At 34.9% G+C, this 20,671-nt stretch overlaps 1 protein-coding gene across 6 annotated transcripts in view; it reads left to right on the top strand.

Moving 5' to 3' along the window:
- The window catches only part of LOC108741565 (paired box protein Pax-5), a 249,993-nt gene extending 229,594 nt beyond the window's left edge, over positions 1 to 20,399 (top strand). For 4 of the 6 annotated variants that reach the window (XM_025975677.1, XM_018476407.1, XM_018476404.1 and 1 more), the window contains 7 exons: positions 1,584 to 1,810; positions 13,174 to 13,259; positions 14,287 to 14,500; positions 17,686 to 17,760; positions 18,502 to 18,717; positions 19,037 to 19,147; positions 19,564 to 20,399. In XM_025975677.1, coding sequence (XP_025831462.1) covers positions 1,584 to 1,810; positions 13,174 to 13,259; positions 14,287 to 14,500; positions 17,686 to 17,760; positions 18,502 to 18,717; positions 19,037 to 19,147; positions 19,564 to 19,787 — 1,153 coding nt within the window. In that variant the 3' untranslated portion in view covers positions 19,788 to 20,399. Of the gene's footprint in view, positions 1 to 1,583; positions 1,811 to 13,173; positions 13,260 to 14,286; positions 14,501 to 17,685; positions 17,761 to 18,501; positions 18,718 to 19,036; positions 19,159 to 19,563 lie in introns of all 6 variants that reach the window. The other 2 variants (XM_018476408.1, XM_018476406.1) reach the window with 2 other exon arrangements.
- Positions 20,400 to 20,671: the final 272 nt, after the last annotated feature.

The raw sequence follows: 20,671 nt of genomic DNA, 5'->3' as shown, positions 1-20,671 counted from the left end.
TTAACTTAATGCTCTACACATCTATAAAGCTTTTGCTTTGTTTTCTATTGTTAATTTATATACGTTTCTGTTTTAAGAAATTTCTAAACATTTTCGTCTAGTACTGTACAGTTCCCACCGAGAGCTCTGCTAGTTCAAGCTTGTTCCAACTATTTCTGTCTTGCTCACGCCTAGTGTATATTCTTTCTATCTTCGCGCAGATTTCTTCAAGGTCACAATTCAAACAAATTGAAATGGGCTGTACTTCGTTGTAATTTGTTCTTTAGCTTTCAAATATTTGCATGTCTGAAAGAACACCGGTTTTAAGAAAAATGTAGTTGAAAGTACAAACGAATGTAATTCCGGCCCTGGAAAGAAATGCGACAATGCAAGGTCGTATCCAATCAACTTTTTTACCTCTCTTTTGTGTTCTTAATAACATGTTGTGTATGTTTATTGTTTATTTAATTAATTTTATAAAATATTGTTGTGTGTAGTAGCGTGGTAGTAAGCTGTTGATGTTTACGTTACGATCCACAACCGTCACTGTTTACGTTCTTCATCAGCAAAGCAGTTTAATTGTTATCGCAATCGTGTGAAATGTGAATCTTCAACCACGTCTATTTGAAAATATCACCTTCTTCTCTAAAAATTGTCCTGAACTAAACGAAGTCTCAAAATCTTTTGAACAAAGCGTAAGACATTTTAAATGCCTTAAATTGCATTTATGTTCGAATTTCTATCTGTAGCGTACAGTCACACAGTCAGGCAAATTCTTCGTTTCTATTATATTACAATAATAATTTAGCATCGACGAAGAAGACGCTTTAAAACGTTAATTATGATATAGTGGAATAGCGTGATGCTAGCGGTCGCATAAATCCTCACGGATCTTTACAGATAGGCATGTCGTTTGAATTGTGCACGTAAGTTGTCACTGTGAATCGGGTCTCATAAATAAACAACAAGTTGGTTGCAGCCGCTCTTTCCGCAGGATATTCTAAATTATCAACGAGAACACACCACATAATTCAGAAAGCTCTTGAAATTTTCCGACTATGAAGGATGATAGCCTCCTCATACGTATTAGACATCGCTCTCGATCCGTTTCAGTCTTTTTTCTTTGATGGTACTCAGGACTTGACAAAGAAGGATCAAAGCTAGAGATGGGCTTGGTAGCCGGTTTAGAGCAAAATTATTATCCTGTCTATCTCTAGTTAAAACATTTAGATGGTCGAAATCGTTGTAGTTACCTGAAAATTCGTCATATCATTTTAAATAAGGCCTAAGTCATTACTTTTTAAAATGTACTACCTGTAGACGTATTTCTCCTATTTCTGCTTCCAATATGTACAGAGCCGTACTCAAAACATTTCTAAATTAGCCGATCGCTAGCACAGAACTGACAAAGGGCATAAGCTGTGATTTCTTTTACGAAAACTAGCTATGATGAGCATTATTATTATATCTATGCTTGTAAAGCTTTTGATAATGTTTAGAAATTTATTGTTTTGATCTTTTCCTCTATGACTTATACTCAAATTTCGAGATCTATGGAATAAATTTTTTTTTTGTTTACTAAGGATTACGCATTTTCTTTCCAGGATAGTAAGGAATAAGGCGGCAGAAAAAGCGAAGCATGTCCACCAAGTGTCCGTTAGTGGCGCTGGTGGTGGTGGCGGTAGCGGAGGCCCCGTTTCGGTCATCGCCCATGCACCTTCAACGCAGCTTTCCGAACCCAGGACGGGAGCGTATAGTATAAATGGCATACTGGGCTTACAACACGACCCCAACGGAAATAGCATAAAAAGGAAACGATTAGAGGACCATGGTAAGTCTTTTTTATCGAATTGTATTGACATTTGTATGTATGTACTTATTTTTATCAAGGGTAGTTTTTATAACCTATCGATAGAAACGTAAAACAGTGAAAAATTGACTTATCTTGTCAGTTGTTATTCACAATAAATTGTTATGGTGTATTTATTTTTTGAAGGGACCACAACAAATTTAATAAATACCAACGGAGTCACCCATTTGTTTGCGCAAGAGTTTGGGCCTTGTTCATCGAAAGCCTGTATATTTATTTAATAATTGGCGTTCTAATTTAAACTCTCAACATCAAGTGATCTAATAATGAGAGGGTTGTTTGTTGCGGCGCCTGCGGCTAATTTGTCCGTGTAACCTAAAATTGATGATGGTACACAGCGAGAGTTCTGTCCTTTAGCAAACGCGTAACTTGCCTCCCAAAATAGCGGACTACCGCCTTGCTTCGCTCAATCTCTGGTTACACATGTTACTACCTATATACCTGATGGTGGTGTAAACATAGTCGCGGTTCAATGATAAAGGACTTGTAAACAACACCTTCACAGGCATACAAAAATATCAAATATTTAGGTCTTCAAGATAATTAAAACAAAAAACAGGAAACTTTAGGTCAGTAGGTGTACATTTTAAAGCGATGTACTATTAAACATTTCTCCTTAAATTGAAATGGAAAGGAACGTCAAAATTTACATAATTTTTTCATAATCTTTTTAAATTCAAATTATATTATAAATGCAAATGTGAATGCGTTTGTTTGTTACCATTTTACGCCTGAACTACTGAAGAGATCATCATAAAATTTTGTACACACATTGTCAGGGGTCCAGAAAAGGACATAGGGTACCTTTTATCGAGAAAAGATATATTGTTTCCGAGGAATAGAAAAATTAGTTTTATGTGATCGTCGATAATGTTTGACACGTATTTAGGGCATCAACGCGATCGAAACTCCAGATAAAACCTATCATTAAATTTTGTACACACTTTGTCAAGGGTACATTATCCAGAAAAAAAAATTATTCCTGAGGGACAAAAAAAAATTAGTTTTATGTGATCATCGACGTGCATTAGAGGCCATCTTGTTAATAAATCGGGTTCAGTATTAGCTTCCAATGTTCAAAAAAGTGCCCACAAAGATTATCATCGAGTACTATAGAAATGTTTTGTTAAATTTGACGCCTTTCCTTCATGTGCAATAGTTTTTGTGGTTTAAATAACTCGCTGGTTCCAATTAGGTTTATTACAATCCCCCATTGCATTTGCCGGGTTGCAGGTCGGACTTGGTGGAATTGTCGTGCACGGCACAGCCTCCCCCGTTGATAATGTAATCTCTTCAATATTGCGGGATTATAAGCAATCTTTGGCTTATCGGTCCGATCGTGGGGTTTCACCGCCGCGGTCGCTAAGCAACGAACGGAACGATTTGATGTCTTCATAAGCCACCACGGGCGCTGATTGGTCGAACATTCGAGGGTGCGATGCTCGTTTCACGCTAACCCGATTTGCACTAAAACATCAGTTCCCAACAATTTCCACTTGCTGATTCCGACATACAAAAAAATGCAATTCAATGAAATATACACGGGTGTAACAAGTACATGTAAATAATCTCTGGTTCTAATTGCGAAAGAACATCATATATGAATAAGTTCGATATTAAGTCAGGAGAGGGTATAATAGATCAATAATTAATGGTGTAATTAAGACAATAATCTAATAATATGATATTTTAACTGAATTTCCGTGAACCAAAACCGTTAGCAATCCTGAATCCGATCCTGCTCATAGAAAGTCAGATTATTCCTGTTTACAACAGTTAAAATTCCATCAAAATTTGTGAAGCAGTTCAAAAGTTATCGAAAAACAGATGCTTCCATGATGCACATCGTTCTTCATCATACGAGGGTGGATTGATAAGTTTCCGGCCTAACCAAGAGATGACGCCACTAGGCCTACCTTGAGGTGACATTCTATAGTACCATTCTTGGATAGCTTGTAGCTATAGTTTCAGCCCGATCTCCTTGCTAGTGTAGGTTTGACAGCACGCTGAACAAGACGCCTCTGTGGTTTTCGTAAAAATGGAAAAGCAGGAAAATCGTGCTGTCATCAAATACTTTTATTTGAAGGGGTTAACGCCGAAGGAAATTAAAAAAGAGATGGACTCAACACTGGGGACATCCTCCCCGTCATATTCAACCGTTAAGCAGTGGGTTTCCGAGTTTAAAAAGGGTCGTGTGAGCACCTCTGATGGGCCTCGCTCAGGACGCCCCGTTGAGGTCACAACTCCAGATATGATCGAAAAAATTCATCAAATAGTGCTGGGAGACCGCAGATTGAAAGTGCGTGAGATAGCTGAGACCTGTAAGATGTCATATGAACGTGTGCAACATATTTTGCACCAACATTTGCATATGGAAAAGCTCTGTGCAAGATGGGTGCCGCGTTTGCTAACAGTCGACCAAAAATTGATTCGAAAAAACATTTCTACCGCAAATTTGTCATTGTATAAGCGTAATCCAAGCGAATTTTTGCGTCGATTCGTAACCGTTGACGAAACGTGGGTCCACCACTACACTCCTGAAACCAAAGAACAGTCTAAACAGTGGATTGGACCAGGGGAACCAACTCCAAAGAAGGCAAAAACAATTTTTTCGGCGAACAAGGTTATGGCTACTGTTTTTTGGGATGCAAGAGGTATTATATACATTGATTACCTTGCAAAGGGTAATACTATCACTGGTCAATACTACGCAGACTTATTGCAACGTTTGAGCCACGAGGTGAAAATTAAACGACCTCATCTGGCGAAGAAAAAAATCTTGTTTCATCACGATAACGCACCAGCGCACACGTCAATCGTTGCGACGGCTAAAATCAACGATCTAAAGTTTGAATTGATGCCGCACCCTCCTTACTCTCCAGACCTAGCCCCGAGTGACTATTTTCTGTTCCCTAATCTCAAAAAATGGCTTGGCGGTAAGAGATTTGCGGACAATGAAGAAGTAATCGAAGCTGTAAATGGTTATTTTGAGGAGCTTGACGAATCAGTCTATAGAGATGGCATTAATAGACTGGAACACCGCTATGAGAAATGTATCAGCCTTGGAGGAGATTATGTTGAGAAATAAAAAAAAAAAATTTTTAAAAACCTTGTTTTTCTTGGTCAGGCCGGAAACTTATCAATCCACCCTCGTACATCTCCATCTCGTGAGGTTACAATATTATTGAAACTAGTTTATAAGCCTGAAGAAATGATTTTCTATAAAATAGTATCATAGGCCACATCAGAATTGATACAGTGGTCCATGAGTTTCAAGACAGAAACCACAATTTTCTTTTAATTGTTTGGAATATGAATTTTCAAATTTGTTTTTATAATTTACTGAAACAACTTATGTCTACGACATAGAATATTATATAATAATATTTTATATAGGATAGGAGGTATACTTCTTAGCGATGAAATTACTTTCTTGTTGTACCGCTGAGCTTTTAAATGTCACCAACCTCGTCAAAGGTGAAAAGGCACCGCCTGAACTTTTATGCTTTCGAAGAAAATCAAAAGGGGGAGAAACTCGACGAGACAAAAAGAGTCAATATAAAAGTTCTCTCGAGTACTTTGCAAATAAAATATGTCAGCCATGTGGAAGCTATAAAGTTGCAAAAATCAGGGAAAATGTAAACACTTCCATGCGAATACAGCCGACTTCTCTTACTAGGATTAAAATAAAAGTAGAATTGGCGAGAAGAATAGGATAAGTGTGAAATTAGCTTGTTTTTCTTCTTTAATCAACAACATTAAAATTAATATTTGAAATTGTAGACTCGTTTGGCACTTGGTGAAAAATTTTTATAAAAAAAAAGTAAAGGAATTAAAACACTTGGCAAGTTTCACAATGTTCATTTTTTTTTCTGACGATCGTCAGAGAAATAAACGAACATTGTGAAACTTGCCAAGTGTTTTAATTCCTTTACTTTATTTTTATTAAAATTAATAGTATCTAATACAATTTTATTTTGGTCACAATTTTCCGAAATGTGAAACAAAAGCTGCCCAACAAACAAGGTATCATCTGGATCTTCTGATTTTCATTCTGAAAACGTCCCTAATTTTGGTAACTTTGTTTGACCACATTTTATCGTAAGTCATCATGTATTAAAATCAGCAAAGGATTTATCCCTCTTTGGAAAATTTTTCGTGAAACTTGGTGGCTTTTAGTATAGGCAAGAAATTAATTGTCATCAGATAATAATTATTCAAAATCACACACTGATGTGACGTTATCAATAAACACACATAATACGTACTGATACACACACATGAACGTGTGCAGGAGCGAGTGAGAAGCTACCGGGAAATCAATATGTCGAGCAAGAATTATCTGAGCGATTGGCAGCAAGCAGGGCTGTGTTATTGCGATTATATTGACTGGTCCGTAGGGAGAAACGAGGGTACTACCACTACCATACACGTACAACCATTTCAAATAAATCGACGAATGTTCCTGTGTGTGTATAAATGTGTGTTATGTGTGTGTGTGTACGGGAATATAAGGGAAGTCGAATATTGTTACGTTTGCGTCTACATCCAGTCGATGGCCCGTCCATTCTGATGTCCTTTGACCGATTAAATTTGATTTTGTTTGCATCATTACGTGTGTATTCCATACACTTCATTTACTCGCAAAGAGGGCCAATAGTTACGGACTTCTAAATCATATAAAATAATCTGTTCAACATGAACTAAGAAAGATGCTTTACATAGCCTAAAGCGAGTTTAGATTTCATGGACGTTTGTTTATAATAAACTGGTTTTATTTTAATAATTAATAAACCCCAAATTGTCACATTTCAATTTTATCTAAATAAACTAACACAATTTGTAAACTCTTCACCATTTCTTTTGCTGAAACGACAATTATTTAAGGTTATTTGAATATTGAGAGAGTAATACTAAAATAGCCGATGAAGACCATTGTTGCCTCAATAAAAAACTTTTGTGACAAGTTTGCAAATTGTGTTCATTGTTTAGACTCAATTTTACTTACATCTACATATGTAACAAAAATTTTTTTTTTCAAAAAATGGTGGAGGCGCCGGGTCAGTAACTTTTATATTAAAATTTTAGCCAATATGATTGCAAAAATTTTTCGTATATTGTTTCAGTTTATCACAGTATTGTTAACTTCATGAAAATGCTAAAGCAGACGGCAAAATTAAGTTCTGATTTATTTAAAACTATTTTAATTAGTTCAACCTATACATGGGCAACTAAAATCCTATGTTTTACAAGAAACTGCCCTTCCAAAGCTATTTAGTCATATTAATGTATACTTTATGTCCAAACATACACGTTCTTAATTAAAACCACCAACAGACTAAGCCACAATCCTCGAGAGAATAGAAAATAACGGATACTTTACATTGGATTTAACAAGAGCGGACAGCAATTCCCTCCGTTGTCTCACCACCGACTCCATTTTACCCTCATCTACATCCTTTGATCCTTTCTCTATCACAAGACAAAATTCCATAAATACAAAATAAATATCATCATCTTCGCATTTCCCTAAAACTAGAACAGTGATCTAATCTAAGTCTAACTCCCATTTCTGCTTTTAATATGTCTTTACGTAGTAATTAATTGTGACGATGGAGAATAAATACAAACCATGATTCCTGAAGAAATTTTGAAGTGAAAGAAAAAAAGTTTCTAAACACCAACAGCATCCTCTCTACAGTCCAGGATTAGCCCATTGTTCGCAAAAATAAATAGTAAATATTTAAGGTTACGAGATCTGCGAAGCTGACTGATTAAGGGTACGAAGGGGTAGAGGTGATACATACGTGTCCAATCTTTGGACTGACCCTGACCCTATGATGATGATAATAATACTATACTAGTAATTATAACAAGATTTATAATTTTATCATTAATTTCTGCTTGATAATTTTAAGAAAAAACAAAAAAAGTTTTGATTTGCGCCGCAACGAAACAACATGGTCAGAACTAAACGTGGCCATTGCTTATTTTAGAACCCGACCTTTGTATGTGTTGGTATATAGCTACAATACAGACATGCACCTACGAAGATACATGTACGTATGTATGTATGACAAGCCTCTATATGTATATATAATACATACATTGTTTTATTAAATAGGAATTTGAATTGTCCATCATAAATGAAATTAAACCTATCGATTTTATCGTTTTCGATTCATAGTAAAACAAAGAACGGCGACAGTTAATTCAAATCGGCGATTATATATTTGAATAACGCGGGGGCAACATCGACGACTCCACCGCTATTATTGTGCTTCGAATTATTCCTAAATTGGGAACCGAAATTATTACTGACGAACTTAATTACGAAGTGGCCAGATAAATTTTGAAATTATGCTCGCATATTAACACACACGGGACGTTTAGGAATATCGGTCTACATATAATTAATTAATAATAGAAAATACCAAATTAATATTTACATAATATTATTTCCTGAAACCAAGGGGATTCTGCTAACTTTTAAGATTCCTTTTAGTGGACTTTTGAACTAATATTAGAAAATCTGAATGATATTAAGAACACAAATCTGTAACAAGGCATTATTGTTGTTTCAAAATTTAGCATTATCATCATCACTATCATAAAACTAGAATATTGCTTCTCAACTATTTTCAAACAACAATTGAATATACAGAGGTCTTCCTCTATCCCATACTGATCCTGATTTTGCGTCTAGTATATTTTTAACTAGTCCACCGTGTCTCAGTAAGTACCACCTTCCACTTCCAATAAATTAAATTTGAATTTAACTCCTTGAAGGTTTTAGGAGATTTTTTGACATTTTTTTCAAGTGTGTCTGTATAGTGAAGTTATCATCATCATAAGGTCATCAGTCCTAAGACTGGTTGGACACGTACCTCCACTCTTCCTATCCTGAGCTAAACTTCGCATTTCCCTAAAACTAGAACAGGCCACATCCTTAACTATTTGCGAACAGTAATCTAATCTAGGTCTACCTCTACCCCTCCTAACTCCTGTTTCTGCCTCTAATATGTCTCTGACTAGACCTTCATGCCTGAGAAGGTGTCCTACCAACCTATCTCGCCTATTTTTTATTGACTTCCATAGAGTCCTCTGTTCTCCTATTCTTTCTAATACCTCTTCATTTCTAACCTTTTCTACCCACGATATCCTCATCATCCGCCTATAACACCACATTTCGAACGCTTCTAACCTTTTCTTTTCCGCCGCTCCCACTGTCCATGTTTCGCACCCGTACAACGCCGTGCTCCAAACATACACCTTTAACAACCTTTTTCGAATTTCTAAATTAACCGTTCGCGAGCATAGAAGTGACTTCTTTTTATTAAAGGCGACACGACCCTGCGCTATCCTCTGCTTTATATCCCTACTACTCCTTCCATCCTCACTTATCTGACTTCCTAGGTATCTAAAATCAGCCACTTCTTCTAATCTTTCGCTTCCTATCTTTATATTCGCTCTTTCCCTACTTTTTCTTTCCTTGCATACCAGTATTTTAGTTTTACTTTTATCTACTTTCATACAGTAGTGATCTGTCAGTACCGCTTCCATTGTATTTAAAGCTATCTCTAACTCCTCCTTGCTAGAGGCTAATACTGCTATATCATCTGCAAATCTAAGCATACTAATCTTTTGCCCTTGCACATCTATCCCTATAGTGAAGTTAAGGTAACCAAAAGTCATAATTAAGTTTTACTGGCAGCATACGATACGCTTCACTTTATTTGCCTATGTCATAGAAGACGGTAGGAAAAAAATATCATAATCCATATTGTAACTAACTTAAATAATAACAACAATACGTGAAGCAGTTGTTGCAATTAATCATTTTGGAAATCCTTCGACTGCATACAATGACCGTTGAGGACAATTGCAACCAAAGGGATAATACAGTTTCCAAAGTACTTCTCCCTGATCGTGAGACCAGAAACTTAAGACAATGGCTAGTAAGAAAGGGCAGAAATCCGGCTACGACGTTTCCGGTCAAGCTCTCTCCGTGAATTAGTGGATTGTTTGCTATCGGATGTTATCATAAAACTTGATGGATTTCCAACTCGCCAACGAATATACAATTGTGATTCTATATTACAGATTGCATAATACTTATTGCATATACGTTATTGCACATATTTAAAAAAAAAGAAAGGAAATTTTTATGGTTCTTCTTGGTATTTCTGATATTTAGGATAAAGTATAATTGTTGTTGTTCCAAGTTAAATCCAAATTAAAGAACACGTAACACGACTCATCATCACAATATCGTCAATCGTAAGACTGGTTGGACATGCATCTCCACTTCTTCCTATCCTGATCTAATTTTAGCATTTCCCTAAAACTAAAACAGCCCACATCCTTAACTATTTGCAAACAGTAATCTAATCTGGATCTACCTCTACTCTTCTTAACTCCTGTTTCTGCCTCCTCTGACTAGATCTTTATGCCTGAGAAGGTGTCCTACCAATCTATCTCGCCTATTTTTTATTGACTTCCATCTGTCCTCTGTTCTCCTATTCTTTCTAATATCTCTTCATTTCTAACCTTCTCTATCCACGGTATCCTCATCATTCCAATGCTTCTAACCTTTTCTTTTCCGCAGCGCCCACCGTCCATGTTTAACACCTTTAACAATCTTTTTCGAATTTCTAAATTAATCGTTTGCGAGCATAGAAATGACTTCTTTTTATTGAAACCTACTCGACCCTGTGCTATCCTGTGCTTTATATCCCTACTACTCCTTCCGTACTGACTTATCTGACTTCCTAAATACCTACCTAAAATCAGCTACATCTTCTAATCTTTCGTCTGCTATCTTTACATTCGCTCTTTCCCAATTTGCGAAACTTTACACACACAATAATAGGTATGTACGTATTAATATTTTTTCGGTTTTTACCCAAATTGAAACCACTTTCGTTCATCTGTCCGAACATGTGTGGCGTAAGTTGCCTTTTTTTTTAACTTTTCATGATATTATAAAATTCGTGCATAAGTACCTTTATTTGTACCTACGACTGGATTACGCAACTTGACCCGGTTTACTTACGTTTCAGAAATACAATAATATTATAATGCAATAGAAATTAAACATGACGAAATTATGTCCAGAACACGCTTAAGAAATTAAAAATTTATGTCGTTTCGGGTGTCGCAAGTTGCTGTTTTATTTCAACTTTTGTGAAATTTTCTTTTGCATATTACCAGTAGATAATGACCAACACGTCGGCAAAAACAACCACCTGGAATTATTGTTGAAATAAAATTGTAGTTAATACTCTCATTAGCTAGAAAATTGCAGGTGCAATAATTATTTATATGCTCTGGAAATGGACACCAAATTCCCGTAAAAACTCAATAAAGAAGCCACATTGTAGTTTACAAAATAGCAACACTAATTAAAAAAAAAATGCACCAATAATAGATAAAGTGTAGCAGTTACGACTATATAAAATTTTTACCGCTTAGGTCATATTAAAAGTTGCATTAATATTACCGTATTCATACATCAAGAAATATGCTCAAATAATATCTGAAATATATCAGCGGAAAAACTCAAATTTAAACGATATCGTATATGGTAATAACTCGGGCATTCCAAGTCATTGAACCATTTGAAGACATGTTAAGGGCGATTTAAAAATACATATATTTATTAATTATTTAAAACTTATTTCGATAATTTTGGTAACCAAAGTGGAGGTACCAAGTTATCTGGATTTATACGAGGTGTGACAACTTTCCGGAGTTTAGTTATAACATCCCATGTACCAGCACTACAGGTTTCGGGCTCATCTTGTTGCAAACATTAAACCTTCCTTTAGTAAGTATCAGTAAAAATTTGAAGACGGTAAGTCGTTTCGTACGTATGATTTTTCCTGACGCCACAAAGATGAATAACTCGAATCAAAAACAACGTGTCAAGATACAATTTTTAGTGAAATTGGAAGAAAAAGCATCTGAAATCCTCCATTAAATGGAAACCGTATTTGGGAACGAGTGTTTGCCTAAAATTCCTGCATCAGCCGTGGGTAGAAGTAGGGGAAGACTGGCCTGCGAAAGCAAGGATATGTCCAAGTCCAAGATGAAGAAAATGCTGATCGTTTTTTCGAAATTTTTAGCATTATCCACCTCTAATACGTTCTTTTTGATCAGACAATGACCCTTACGACTTTTTCTCTTCCCAAAAATGAAATAACACTTCAAGGATACTCATCCTGACGACGTAGAAGCAGTTGTGACGATTTCAAAATAAAATTTTGAACAAATTCCGCGGGAACTTAATTGCCACACCTCGTAAGTTGTCGTACTATTTGTCTTAGTCGATTCTGTTGTCCATATCCTAATATTGTTGGTTTCCTGATGCGAGAGGGCGCGCATCCTGCCGCCATCGGCAGTCGCCAGCCCGTCCGGTCGGTTCTACCATCTAACTGTTAGCATAATCTGTTGTGCTAATCAATTAATCATTGGACGAACAATAACGCGCCATGGTGACTGATGGCTAATCACTAACTCGACCTGCATTGTCGACTATGTCGCGTAGCTCGCCGTCATCCACGGTCCAGCGGATTTCATAGCGCTAGCCTAAATATTTGACGCGTGAAATCTAGGTACATACAAAGACAACATCATCAGAACCGATCCAATTTTTCTTTTTCTTTTTGTTTAGATTGAGTTCCTACTATTTTATGAAAAATACGGATTAATTTATTAAAATAATGAGCTTTCTTATTCTCTGTCCCTATTCCGAGCTTTGGGAAGCTGATTCCAAGATGATAAAAAGAATCTTTTAAATCTACCCATAAAACACAGGAATCCACTCGTAATTCACCCAAATATTTTTTAAATATTATTGGATGTTGTCGTGGTTGTTTGGCCTTTCTGGCCGTCGTCTTTTAAGGTTTATCCTCTACGTTTCGTCGCTACACAGGGACAACATCTTCAGGAGATATTACTGCTGCTGTAGTCAGTAGAGATCTGACTTCTGACGAATATCTCCTGAAGATTTCGTCCGTGCGTGGCTACGAAACGTCGAGAATAAACCTTGAAAGACGATGACCGCGAAAGCTTGAACCAAATAGTATTGTTGGATGTTTATTATAGATATTAAATATTATTAAAAAGCTCTAAAATTAATACCTACCTTCATGAAGTTATAATTTAGCCATTATGTATTACAACTTAAACAAGTCGCTGTTTTTTTACAATCAAATTCCTTCTTCGCTTTCTTCAAGGAATGAACGCAGTGTTACGGCCTAATGTACCTATTGTTATTGTCAGTATTTTTTCATGACCGTTAGTTTTTTTTTTTATTTCAGATGAGAATCGAGATATCAATGGTCATCAGGATGACGAAATTAAGAGGCAGAGATCGCAGTATAATGGAGATCAGCTTTATTCGAATGTGAGTATTTTATTTTATTAGTTTTGACGGCGTCAATTTTCTAATCGTCTTGATTTCAATCGCTGATTATATCATAATACATAAATCGTTTAAGTGTATACCTATTATGTATTTCGTTCAGTAATTTATTTTTTAATCGTCTTGGCAATTAAAGACACTAGCTTTACTTTTGAATTTTGTTGAGAGCGAATATTTGTTTTCAAATTAGTTTACCATGAAGCTATTTTATTAACTAATTTAAAAGAACAGATATGGAGTATTTTGGTAATACTATGCGTAGAAATTATTTATCAATTTGTTTGCTTTTTGCATTTTGAGAATTGTTTCTGTAAAAGTAATTGATTATTTTTTCATATTTCGATTGATTTTATTTTTATCAAATAAAACCGATGACGTGCAATGTTATAACAGTATACATATAATGTGTATTAAATGTAAATTTTAGTTTATTTTTACGGTAAAATTCTCGGAAAGGAGCGCGTTTTTTAAACAATTTCGCTTTCACTAATCTTATTATCTTTTTCAGTACATGTTGACGCGGATGATGAAATTGTCTATATTAAACGCAAACAGAATGCAATTTCACACTTATCACTTTTTACCTTATAAAGTAATATGCTTCATACACGCGTCGAAAAACGGGATTGGTTATTATTGATACGGAAAAAAGCAATATCCGAAATACCTGACCTACATGAAAATTACAGGTTGTGAATTGTTATTAAAATTACCTGACGATCGTTTTTAAAAGAATATCTTATAGTAATAGAAAAAATAGGGATTAACGGTTTTCTGAAGTTAATTTTGTTGTAAGGCAAAAAACAACTAAGTGGTAAATACCTCAAATTTACATTCAATACAACAAAAAACGACAATGAAAAGTTAACGTTTTGTCATCTTGAAAATCTGAGTGAGTCAAAAGTAGACAAATTCCGTGTGGGTATGTAAGGATTCTCCAATAAATTCTAACTACCCTAATCGTTGTTAATCTCAAAACAATGTTTTTTCTTGTATCTTTCTCCTGTAGTTATGGTCAAGTAAATGGGGCATCAAAGAGGAACATAAGCTCCTGTCGGAGCTTGGTGGTCCAGGATCTGGAGTCAATCAGACGGGATACTACGACACCCATGGCGGTTTCTCAGCGGTCGGTCCGGTGTCTTCTGCGACAGACCTTTACGACAGTATTAGTACCATGAGTCAAGCGACATCCCAAAATATCTACCCCATCGCGGGATCGTTAGGTAAGTGGCATTTTATTAATCTTTACCTCAAGAAGTATATTTGTCTAGTTTTTAATTCCCTAATTTTTATAATTCTCATGAAGAAGAAATGATAAAGACAATTATCAAAGACTTTCATATTAGGGTGTAATGAAATAAATTAATTAAAAACAAATTTTTTTCAATCTAAAGATGGTTAAATAAACCGAAACGTTACAAATAACATATAGTTGTGTAATTATTTGATCGCCATCCTGGAAAAAACTGCATTAATTAATATGATTCTTAATTAAACCTTTTTAACAGTTTAATTATGTCAAACAGAGACTCTTAATTCAACTGTTAAACAGGTTGGGTTAGGTTACTAAATCTGGTCTTAGGCACAAGTCGTTATAATGAGAATTAAATTCTAACAGTTATCGGCAGTCGCCAGCCCGTCCGGTCGGTTCTACCATCTAACTGTTAGCATAATCTGTTGTGCTAATCAATTAATCATTGGACGAACAATAACGCGCCATGGTGACTGATGGCTAATCACTAACTCGACCTGCATTGTCGACTATGTCGCGTAGCTCGCCGTCATCCACGGTCCAGCGGATTTCATAGCGCTAGCCTAAATATTTGACGCGTGAAATCTAGGTACATACAAAGACAACATCATCAGAACCGATCCAATTTTTCTTTTTCTTTTTGTTTAGATTGAGTTCCTACTATTTTATGAAAAATACGGATTAATTTATTAAAATAATGAGCTTTCTTATTCTCTGTCCCTATTCCGAGCTTTGGGAAGCTGATTCCAAGATGATAAAAAGAATCTTTTAAATCTACCCATAAAACACAGGAATCCACTCGTAATTCACCCAAATATTTTTTAAATATTATTGGATGTTGTCGTGGTTGTTTGGCCTTTCTGGCCGTCGTCTTTTAAGGTTTATCCTCTACGTTTCGTCGCTACACAGGGACAACATCTTCAGGAGATATTACTGCTGCTGTAGTCAGTAGAGATCTGACTTCTGACGAATATCTCCTGAAGATTTCGTCCGTGCGTGGCTACGAAACGTCGAGAATAAACCTTGAAAGACGATGACCGCGAAAGCTTGAACCAAATAGTATTGTTGGATGTTTATTATAGATATTAAATATTATTAAAAAGCTCTAAAATTAATACCTACCTTCATGAAGTTATAATTTAGCCATTATGTATTACAACTTAAACAAGTCGCTGTTTTTTTACAATCAAATTCCTTCTTCGCTTTCTTCAAGGAATGAACGCAGTGTTACGGCCTAATGTACCTATTGTTATTGTCAGTATTTTTTCATGACCGTTAGTTTTTTTTTTTATTTCAGATGAGAATCGAGATATCAATGGTCATCAGGATGACGAAATTAAGAGGCAGAGATCGCAGTATAATGGAGATCAGCTTTATTCGAATGTGAGTATTTTATTTTATTAGTTTTGACGGCGTCAATTTTCTAATCGTCTTGATTTCAATCGCTGATTATATCATAATACATAAATCGTTTAAGTGTATACCTATTATGTATTTCGTTCAGTAATTTATTTTTTAATCGTCTTGGCAATTAAAGACACTAGCTTTACTTTTGAATTTTGTTGAGAGCGAATATTTGTTTTCAAATTAGTTTACCATGAAGCTATTTTATTAACTAATTTAAAAGAACAGATATGGAGTATTTTGGTAATACTATGCGTAGAAATTATTTATCAATTTGTTTGCTTTTTGCATTTTGAGAATTGTTTCTGTAAAAGTAATTGATTATTTTTTCATATTTCGATTGATTTTATTTTTATCAAATAAAACCGATGACGTGCAATGTTATAACAGTATACATATAATGTGTATTAAATGTAAATTTTAGTTTATTTTTACGGTAAAATTCTCGGAAAGGAGCGCGTTTTTTAAACAATTTCGCTTTCACTAATCTTATTATCTTTTTCAGTACATGTTGACGCGGATGATGAAATTGTCTATATTAAACGCAAACAGAATGCAATTTCACACTTATCACTTTTTACCTTATAAAGTAATATGCTTCATACACGCGTCGAAAAACGGGATTGGTTATTATTGATACGGAAAAAAGCAATATCCGAAATACCTGACCTACATGAAAATTACAGGTTGTGAATTGTTATTAAAATTACCTGACGATCGTTTTTAAAAGAATATCTTATAGTAATAGAAAAAATAGGGATTAACGGTTTTCTGAAGTTAATTTTGTTGTAAGGCAAAAAACAACTAAGTGGTAAATACCTCAAATTTACATTCAATACAACAAAAAACGACAATGAAAAGTTAACGTTTTGTCATCTTGAAAATCTGAGTGAGTCAAAAGTAGACAAATTCCGTGTGGGTATGTAAGGATTCTCCAATAAATTCTAACTACCCTAATCGTTGTTAATCTCAAAACAATGTTTTTTCTTGTATCTTTCTCCTGTAGTTATGGTCAAGTAAATGGGGCATCAAAGAGGAACATAAGCTCCTGTCGGAGCTTGGTGGTCCAGGATCTGGAGTCAATCAGACGGGATACTACGACACCCATGGCGGTTTCTCAGCGGTCGGTCCGGTGTCTTCTGCGACAGACCTTTACGACAGTATTAGTACCATGAGTCAAGCGACATCCCAAAATATCTACCCCATCGCGGGATCGTTAGGTAAGTGGCATTTTATTAATCTTTACCTCAAGAAGTATATTTGTCTAGTTTTTAATTCCCTAATTTTTATAATTCTCATGAAGAAGAAATGATAAAGACAATTATCAAAGACTTTCATATTAGGGTGTAATGAAATAAATTAATTAAAAACAAATTTTTTTCAATCTAAAGATGGTTAAATAAACCGAAACGTTACAAATAACATATAGTTGTGTAATTATTTGATCGCCATCCTGGAAAAAACTGCATTAATTAATATGATTCTTAATTAAACCTTTTTAACAGTTTAATTATGTCAAACAGAGACTCTTAATTCAACTGTTAAACAGGTTGGGTTAGGTTACTAAATCTGGTCTTAGGCACAAGTCGTTATAATGAGAATTAAATTCTAACAGTTTCAAAAAGAAATAAATTAAATAGGATCCCTTTATTATATTTATTTCTCTCTTTTTCCTAAGAATCAAAATTTTAATTTGGTTGGGTTTAGTACAGAAAAGTTGTAATTCAGGTAGCACTTGTCTTGCATCTTTAGCCCCAATCGCTATGCATGAAATGAAGGTTGAAGCAACTCGGATGCTAGAGCCTGCTTTGTCGCCGTATCGTACAGGTGAGACAGATACAAAAAAAAATGCCTTGAGGTGGATGGTCTTTCAACAGAACACGAAAATCAAAAAGAAATACACACGAAAACATGTTAATCTGAAAGTCACAATTTCTTCATTTCACGCCACTGTACTTGCATTTATGCATATCGTAATGGGAAGTGTTTCTTTTGTAGCATGTTGCTATATACAGTCGAGGCGAATTAATAACCGAACATAGGGATGATCTTTTACCTCTAAAGAGCGGCATCATCTTTTAAGAAATACGACATGATAAACCGAAATGTGTACAAATCTCTTCAATAATTTTTTCACATAAATGATATAATAATAAGCAATTTAAAGCCTTTAAGGTGTAAAAAGAAACTAATGCAAAATTTCTATGTTCGATAAACGTTTGCCTTATTTGTATAGTTTTTTATATTTGTTTTACCTTTTTAAACTGTATCCAATTTTACTACTGTTTTGCTATTTATTAGTGCACGAAACTACCTTGTAACTACCCCTTCCTTTTGCTTTGCCTTTTTTAATTTTCGCCTGAATTATTGTCTTTGAAAGTATTCAAAACTTTTTATCTATTGATTGTTTTTTTTTTTTCGTAATTTTGCAGTTAAAAATGCTAGTCATACGTTTCATTAATTTAATTCCAGCTTAAAGATAATATCTATAGATACGTAATATATTTGTATTGCATTTTAATTTTATCGTTTTTAATTTTGTGTTATATTATTTATTGCATGAAATAGCCGAAACTAATTCGCCGTACAGTGGCGTAGTTGGTATGGGAACGGCGGTGGACGGGGCTTCCCCTGGCCTGCCACTGGCCGTTCCTGCCGAACCCAGCAGTCAGCCCACTTCGCACACGGGATCGCCCGATCCCGCAGCCTTAACCGTACTACAACCCTCTAGTGGGACCTCACAGCATTACTCTACCATGCTGCCCAACTTTGGCTATTCCACAGGTACCATCATCAACCACCATAACCTCCAGGACATAATAAATTATTTTTACTGAACAAACTAGCACCTAGTTGCCAAAAATTTAAACGTTACGGTCCTGTCCACTCTTTTAAAATATATAATACCTAATAATGATAATTAAAGTTCATCTTAGTAGTAACTACCGCACTAGTTGAATTAAAGATAATTAAATTGAGGGTGTCGATACCGAATTATCAATAATAATAATAATGTTATCGTAATCACAAAACAGGAGTGAACAAAAGAATTTTTTTTTTGTTTGTGGGGATTTGGTAGGTAAAATTTGGTTTGCTTTTTTAGGAGCAACAACGGTTGTGCCAGGGTCGGACTACGCTTACAGCACCGCCTACAGTCAATACGGGGCTACATATGGGAATTATGGGTACGGGAGTGCATCCAGCGGGTTGCTCAGTAAGTAAACAGTGAGTATAATCGATGACCAGGTACCTTACAACCACAAAACTAACTTGTATGTCCCTTTTCGTACCGTATATTATTTTTCTCAAAAACTATGGGGTGATATACAATTAACCCCTACAGGATAAATCATTCTAGAGGGAGTGCTGACAAAATTCTAAAGATTTGGAGGATTCAGATCCTACTTGCATTTAATTCCAAGTCATACCATCAGCTATTTCAGTTGCAACTCAAAAATGGACAAGCAATCGTCTAAATGATCTGAAACTTTCAAAAGTTCTTAAAAATATCGCCCTGTGTATTGCAATTAAAAAGTAATTCTTGTTAAATTTCGTACACATTTTTCGATATTTTTCCCTTTATAAAATACGAAAAAAAAACTAAAAAAATTGTTTGTCATTTTAAAACAGATCCGGCAACATATTACTACACAACTAACGAAAATGTGGTAAATTCCGGTCCTGAACTAAACGGTCAGCAGCCGACCAGCGCAAGCAACCCCGAACAAAGTAGTAGATCACCGCTCGCGGCCACCAGGGCGAATTCGCTGGCGTCGGCAAACTCGCCCACGGACAGCGGCAGTGCCTGCTTGAAGTCCGAAGTTTTATTCACCACCGATCTAGACCTTGCCTAAGAAAAAAGTTTTTTTTGTGGGCAAAACAGAAACATTATTTTGAATGAATGAAAAACAAACCACTGTAAAATACCAACCCCATGAAAAACCTTTAGCCCGTACGTAGTTTAATTATTACAGTAATAATAATAACAATAATATTTTAATTACCTATGTACGTATTATATACATTGTAGATAAAAAAAAGATAGAGCAGTAACTACGCTGTAAAATATGTCAAGGCTTCTTCGAATAACTTTACGTTTTTTTTTCGTTCTTTCGATTAATTATGATTATTATATTATTATGTTATTATTAATTTTTGTCCAAGTCTGTCAACTTTTATTATTATTGTATTATCGAACTGAATCAATTTTCACGGACACTTACAATCCGTCGACTGTTCAGAAGGAAAAAAAAGGAAGAAAAAAATGACGTATTGTGGTCTCAAATGCATGACTATTTACCTATGTATTATTATAAACGTCCCTTCTTATTTATTTAATTTAAGCCCTTGAGTTACTAATTTTTAAGATTTTTATTATTTTAGTACTTTATAAGACACCAAAGATCTGTCTATAGATACATAAATTTTGCACTTTTAATCATATCAAATATGGCAGTGAAAAACTTTTTTCTTGTTTATTGATGATATTTTTTTTATATTATATCTATGTATTACCCTTTAAAATCACTCCTTTTCCTACTTGTTACTTATTTAGCTACCGGAACCTTACTCACTTTCCTATTAATTACGCAATTAACTCACTTAATCCAGTGATTACCTTTTTTCGATACTAAAATTCTTCTTATGTATTTAATACCAGCAAAATCCCCCAACTAGTCACTTTTAACGTACTTAAAACGAAAAATAATAACAGAAATAGAAAACAATTGATCTAATG

The sequence above is a fragment of the Agrilus planipennis genome, unplaced genomic scaffold, assembly GCF_000699045.2.
Source record: "Agrilus planipennis isolate EAB-ADULT unplaced genomic scaffold, Apla_2.0 scaffold232, whole genome shotgun sequence".
In the NCBI taxonomy this organism is placed as follows: Eukaryota; Metazoa; Arthropoda; class Insecta; order Coleoptera; family Buprestidae; genus Agrilus; species Agrilus planipennis.
Note: the sequence above shows the minus strand (reverse complement) of the source record. Positions and strands in the feature narration are given on the sequence as shown.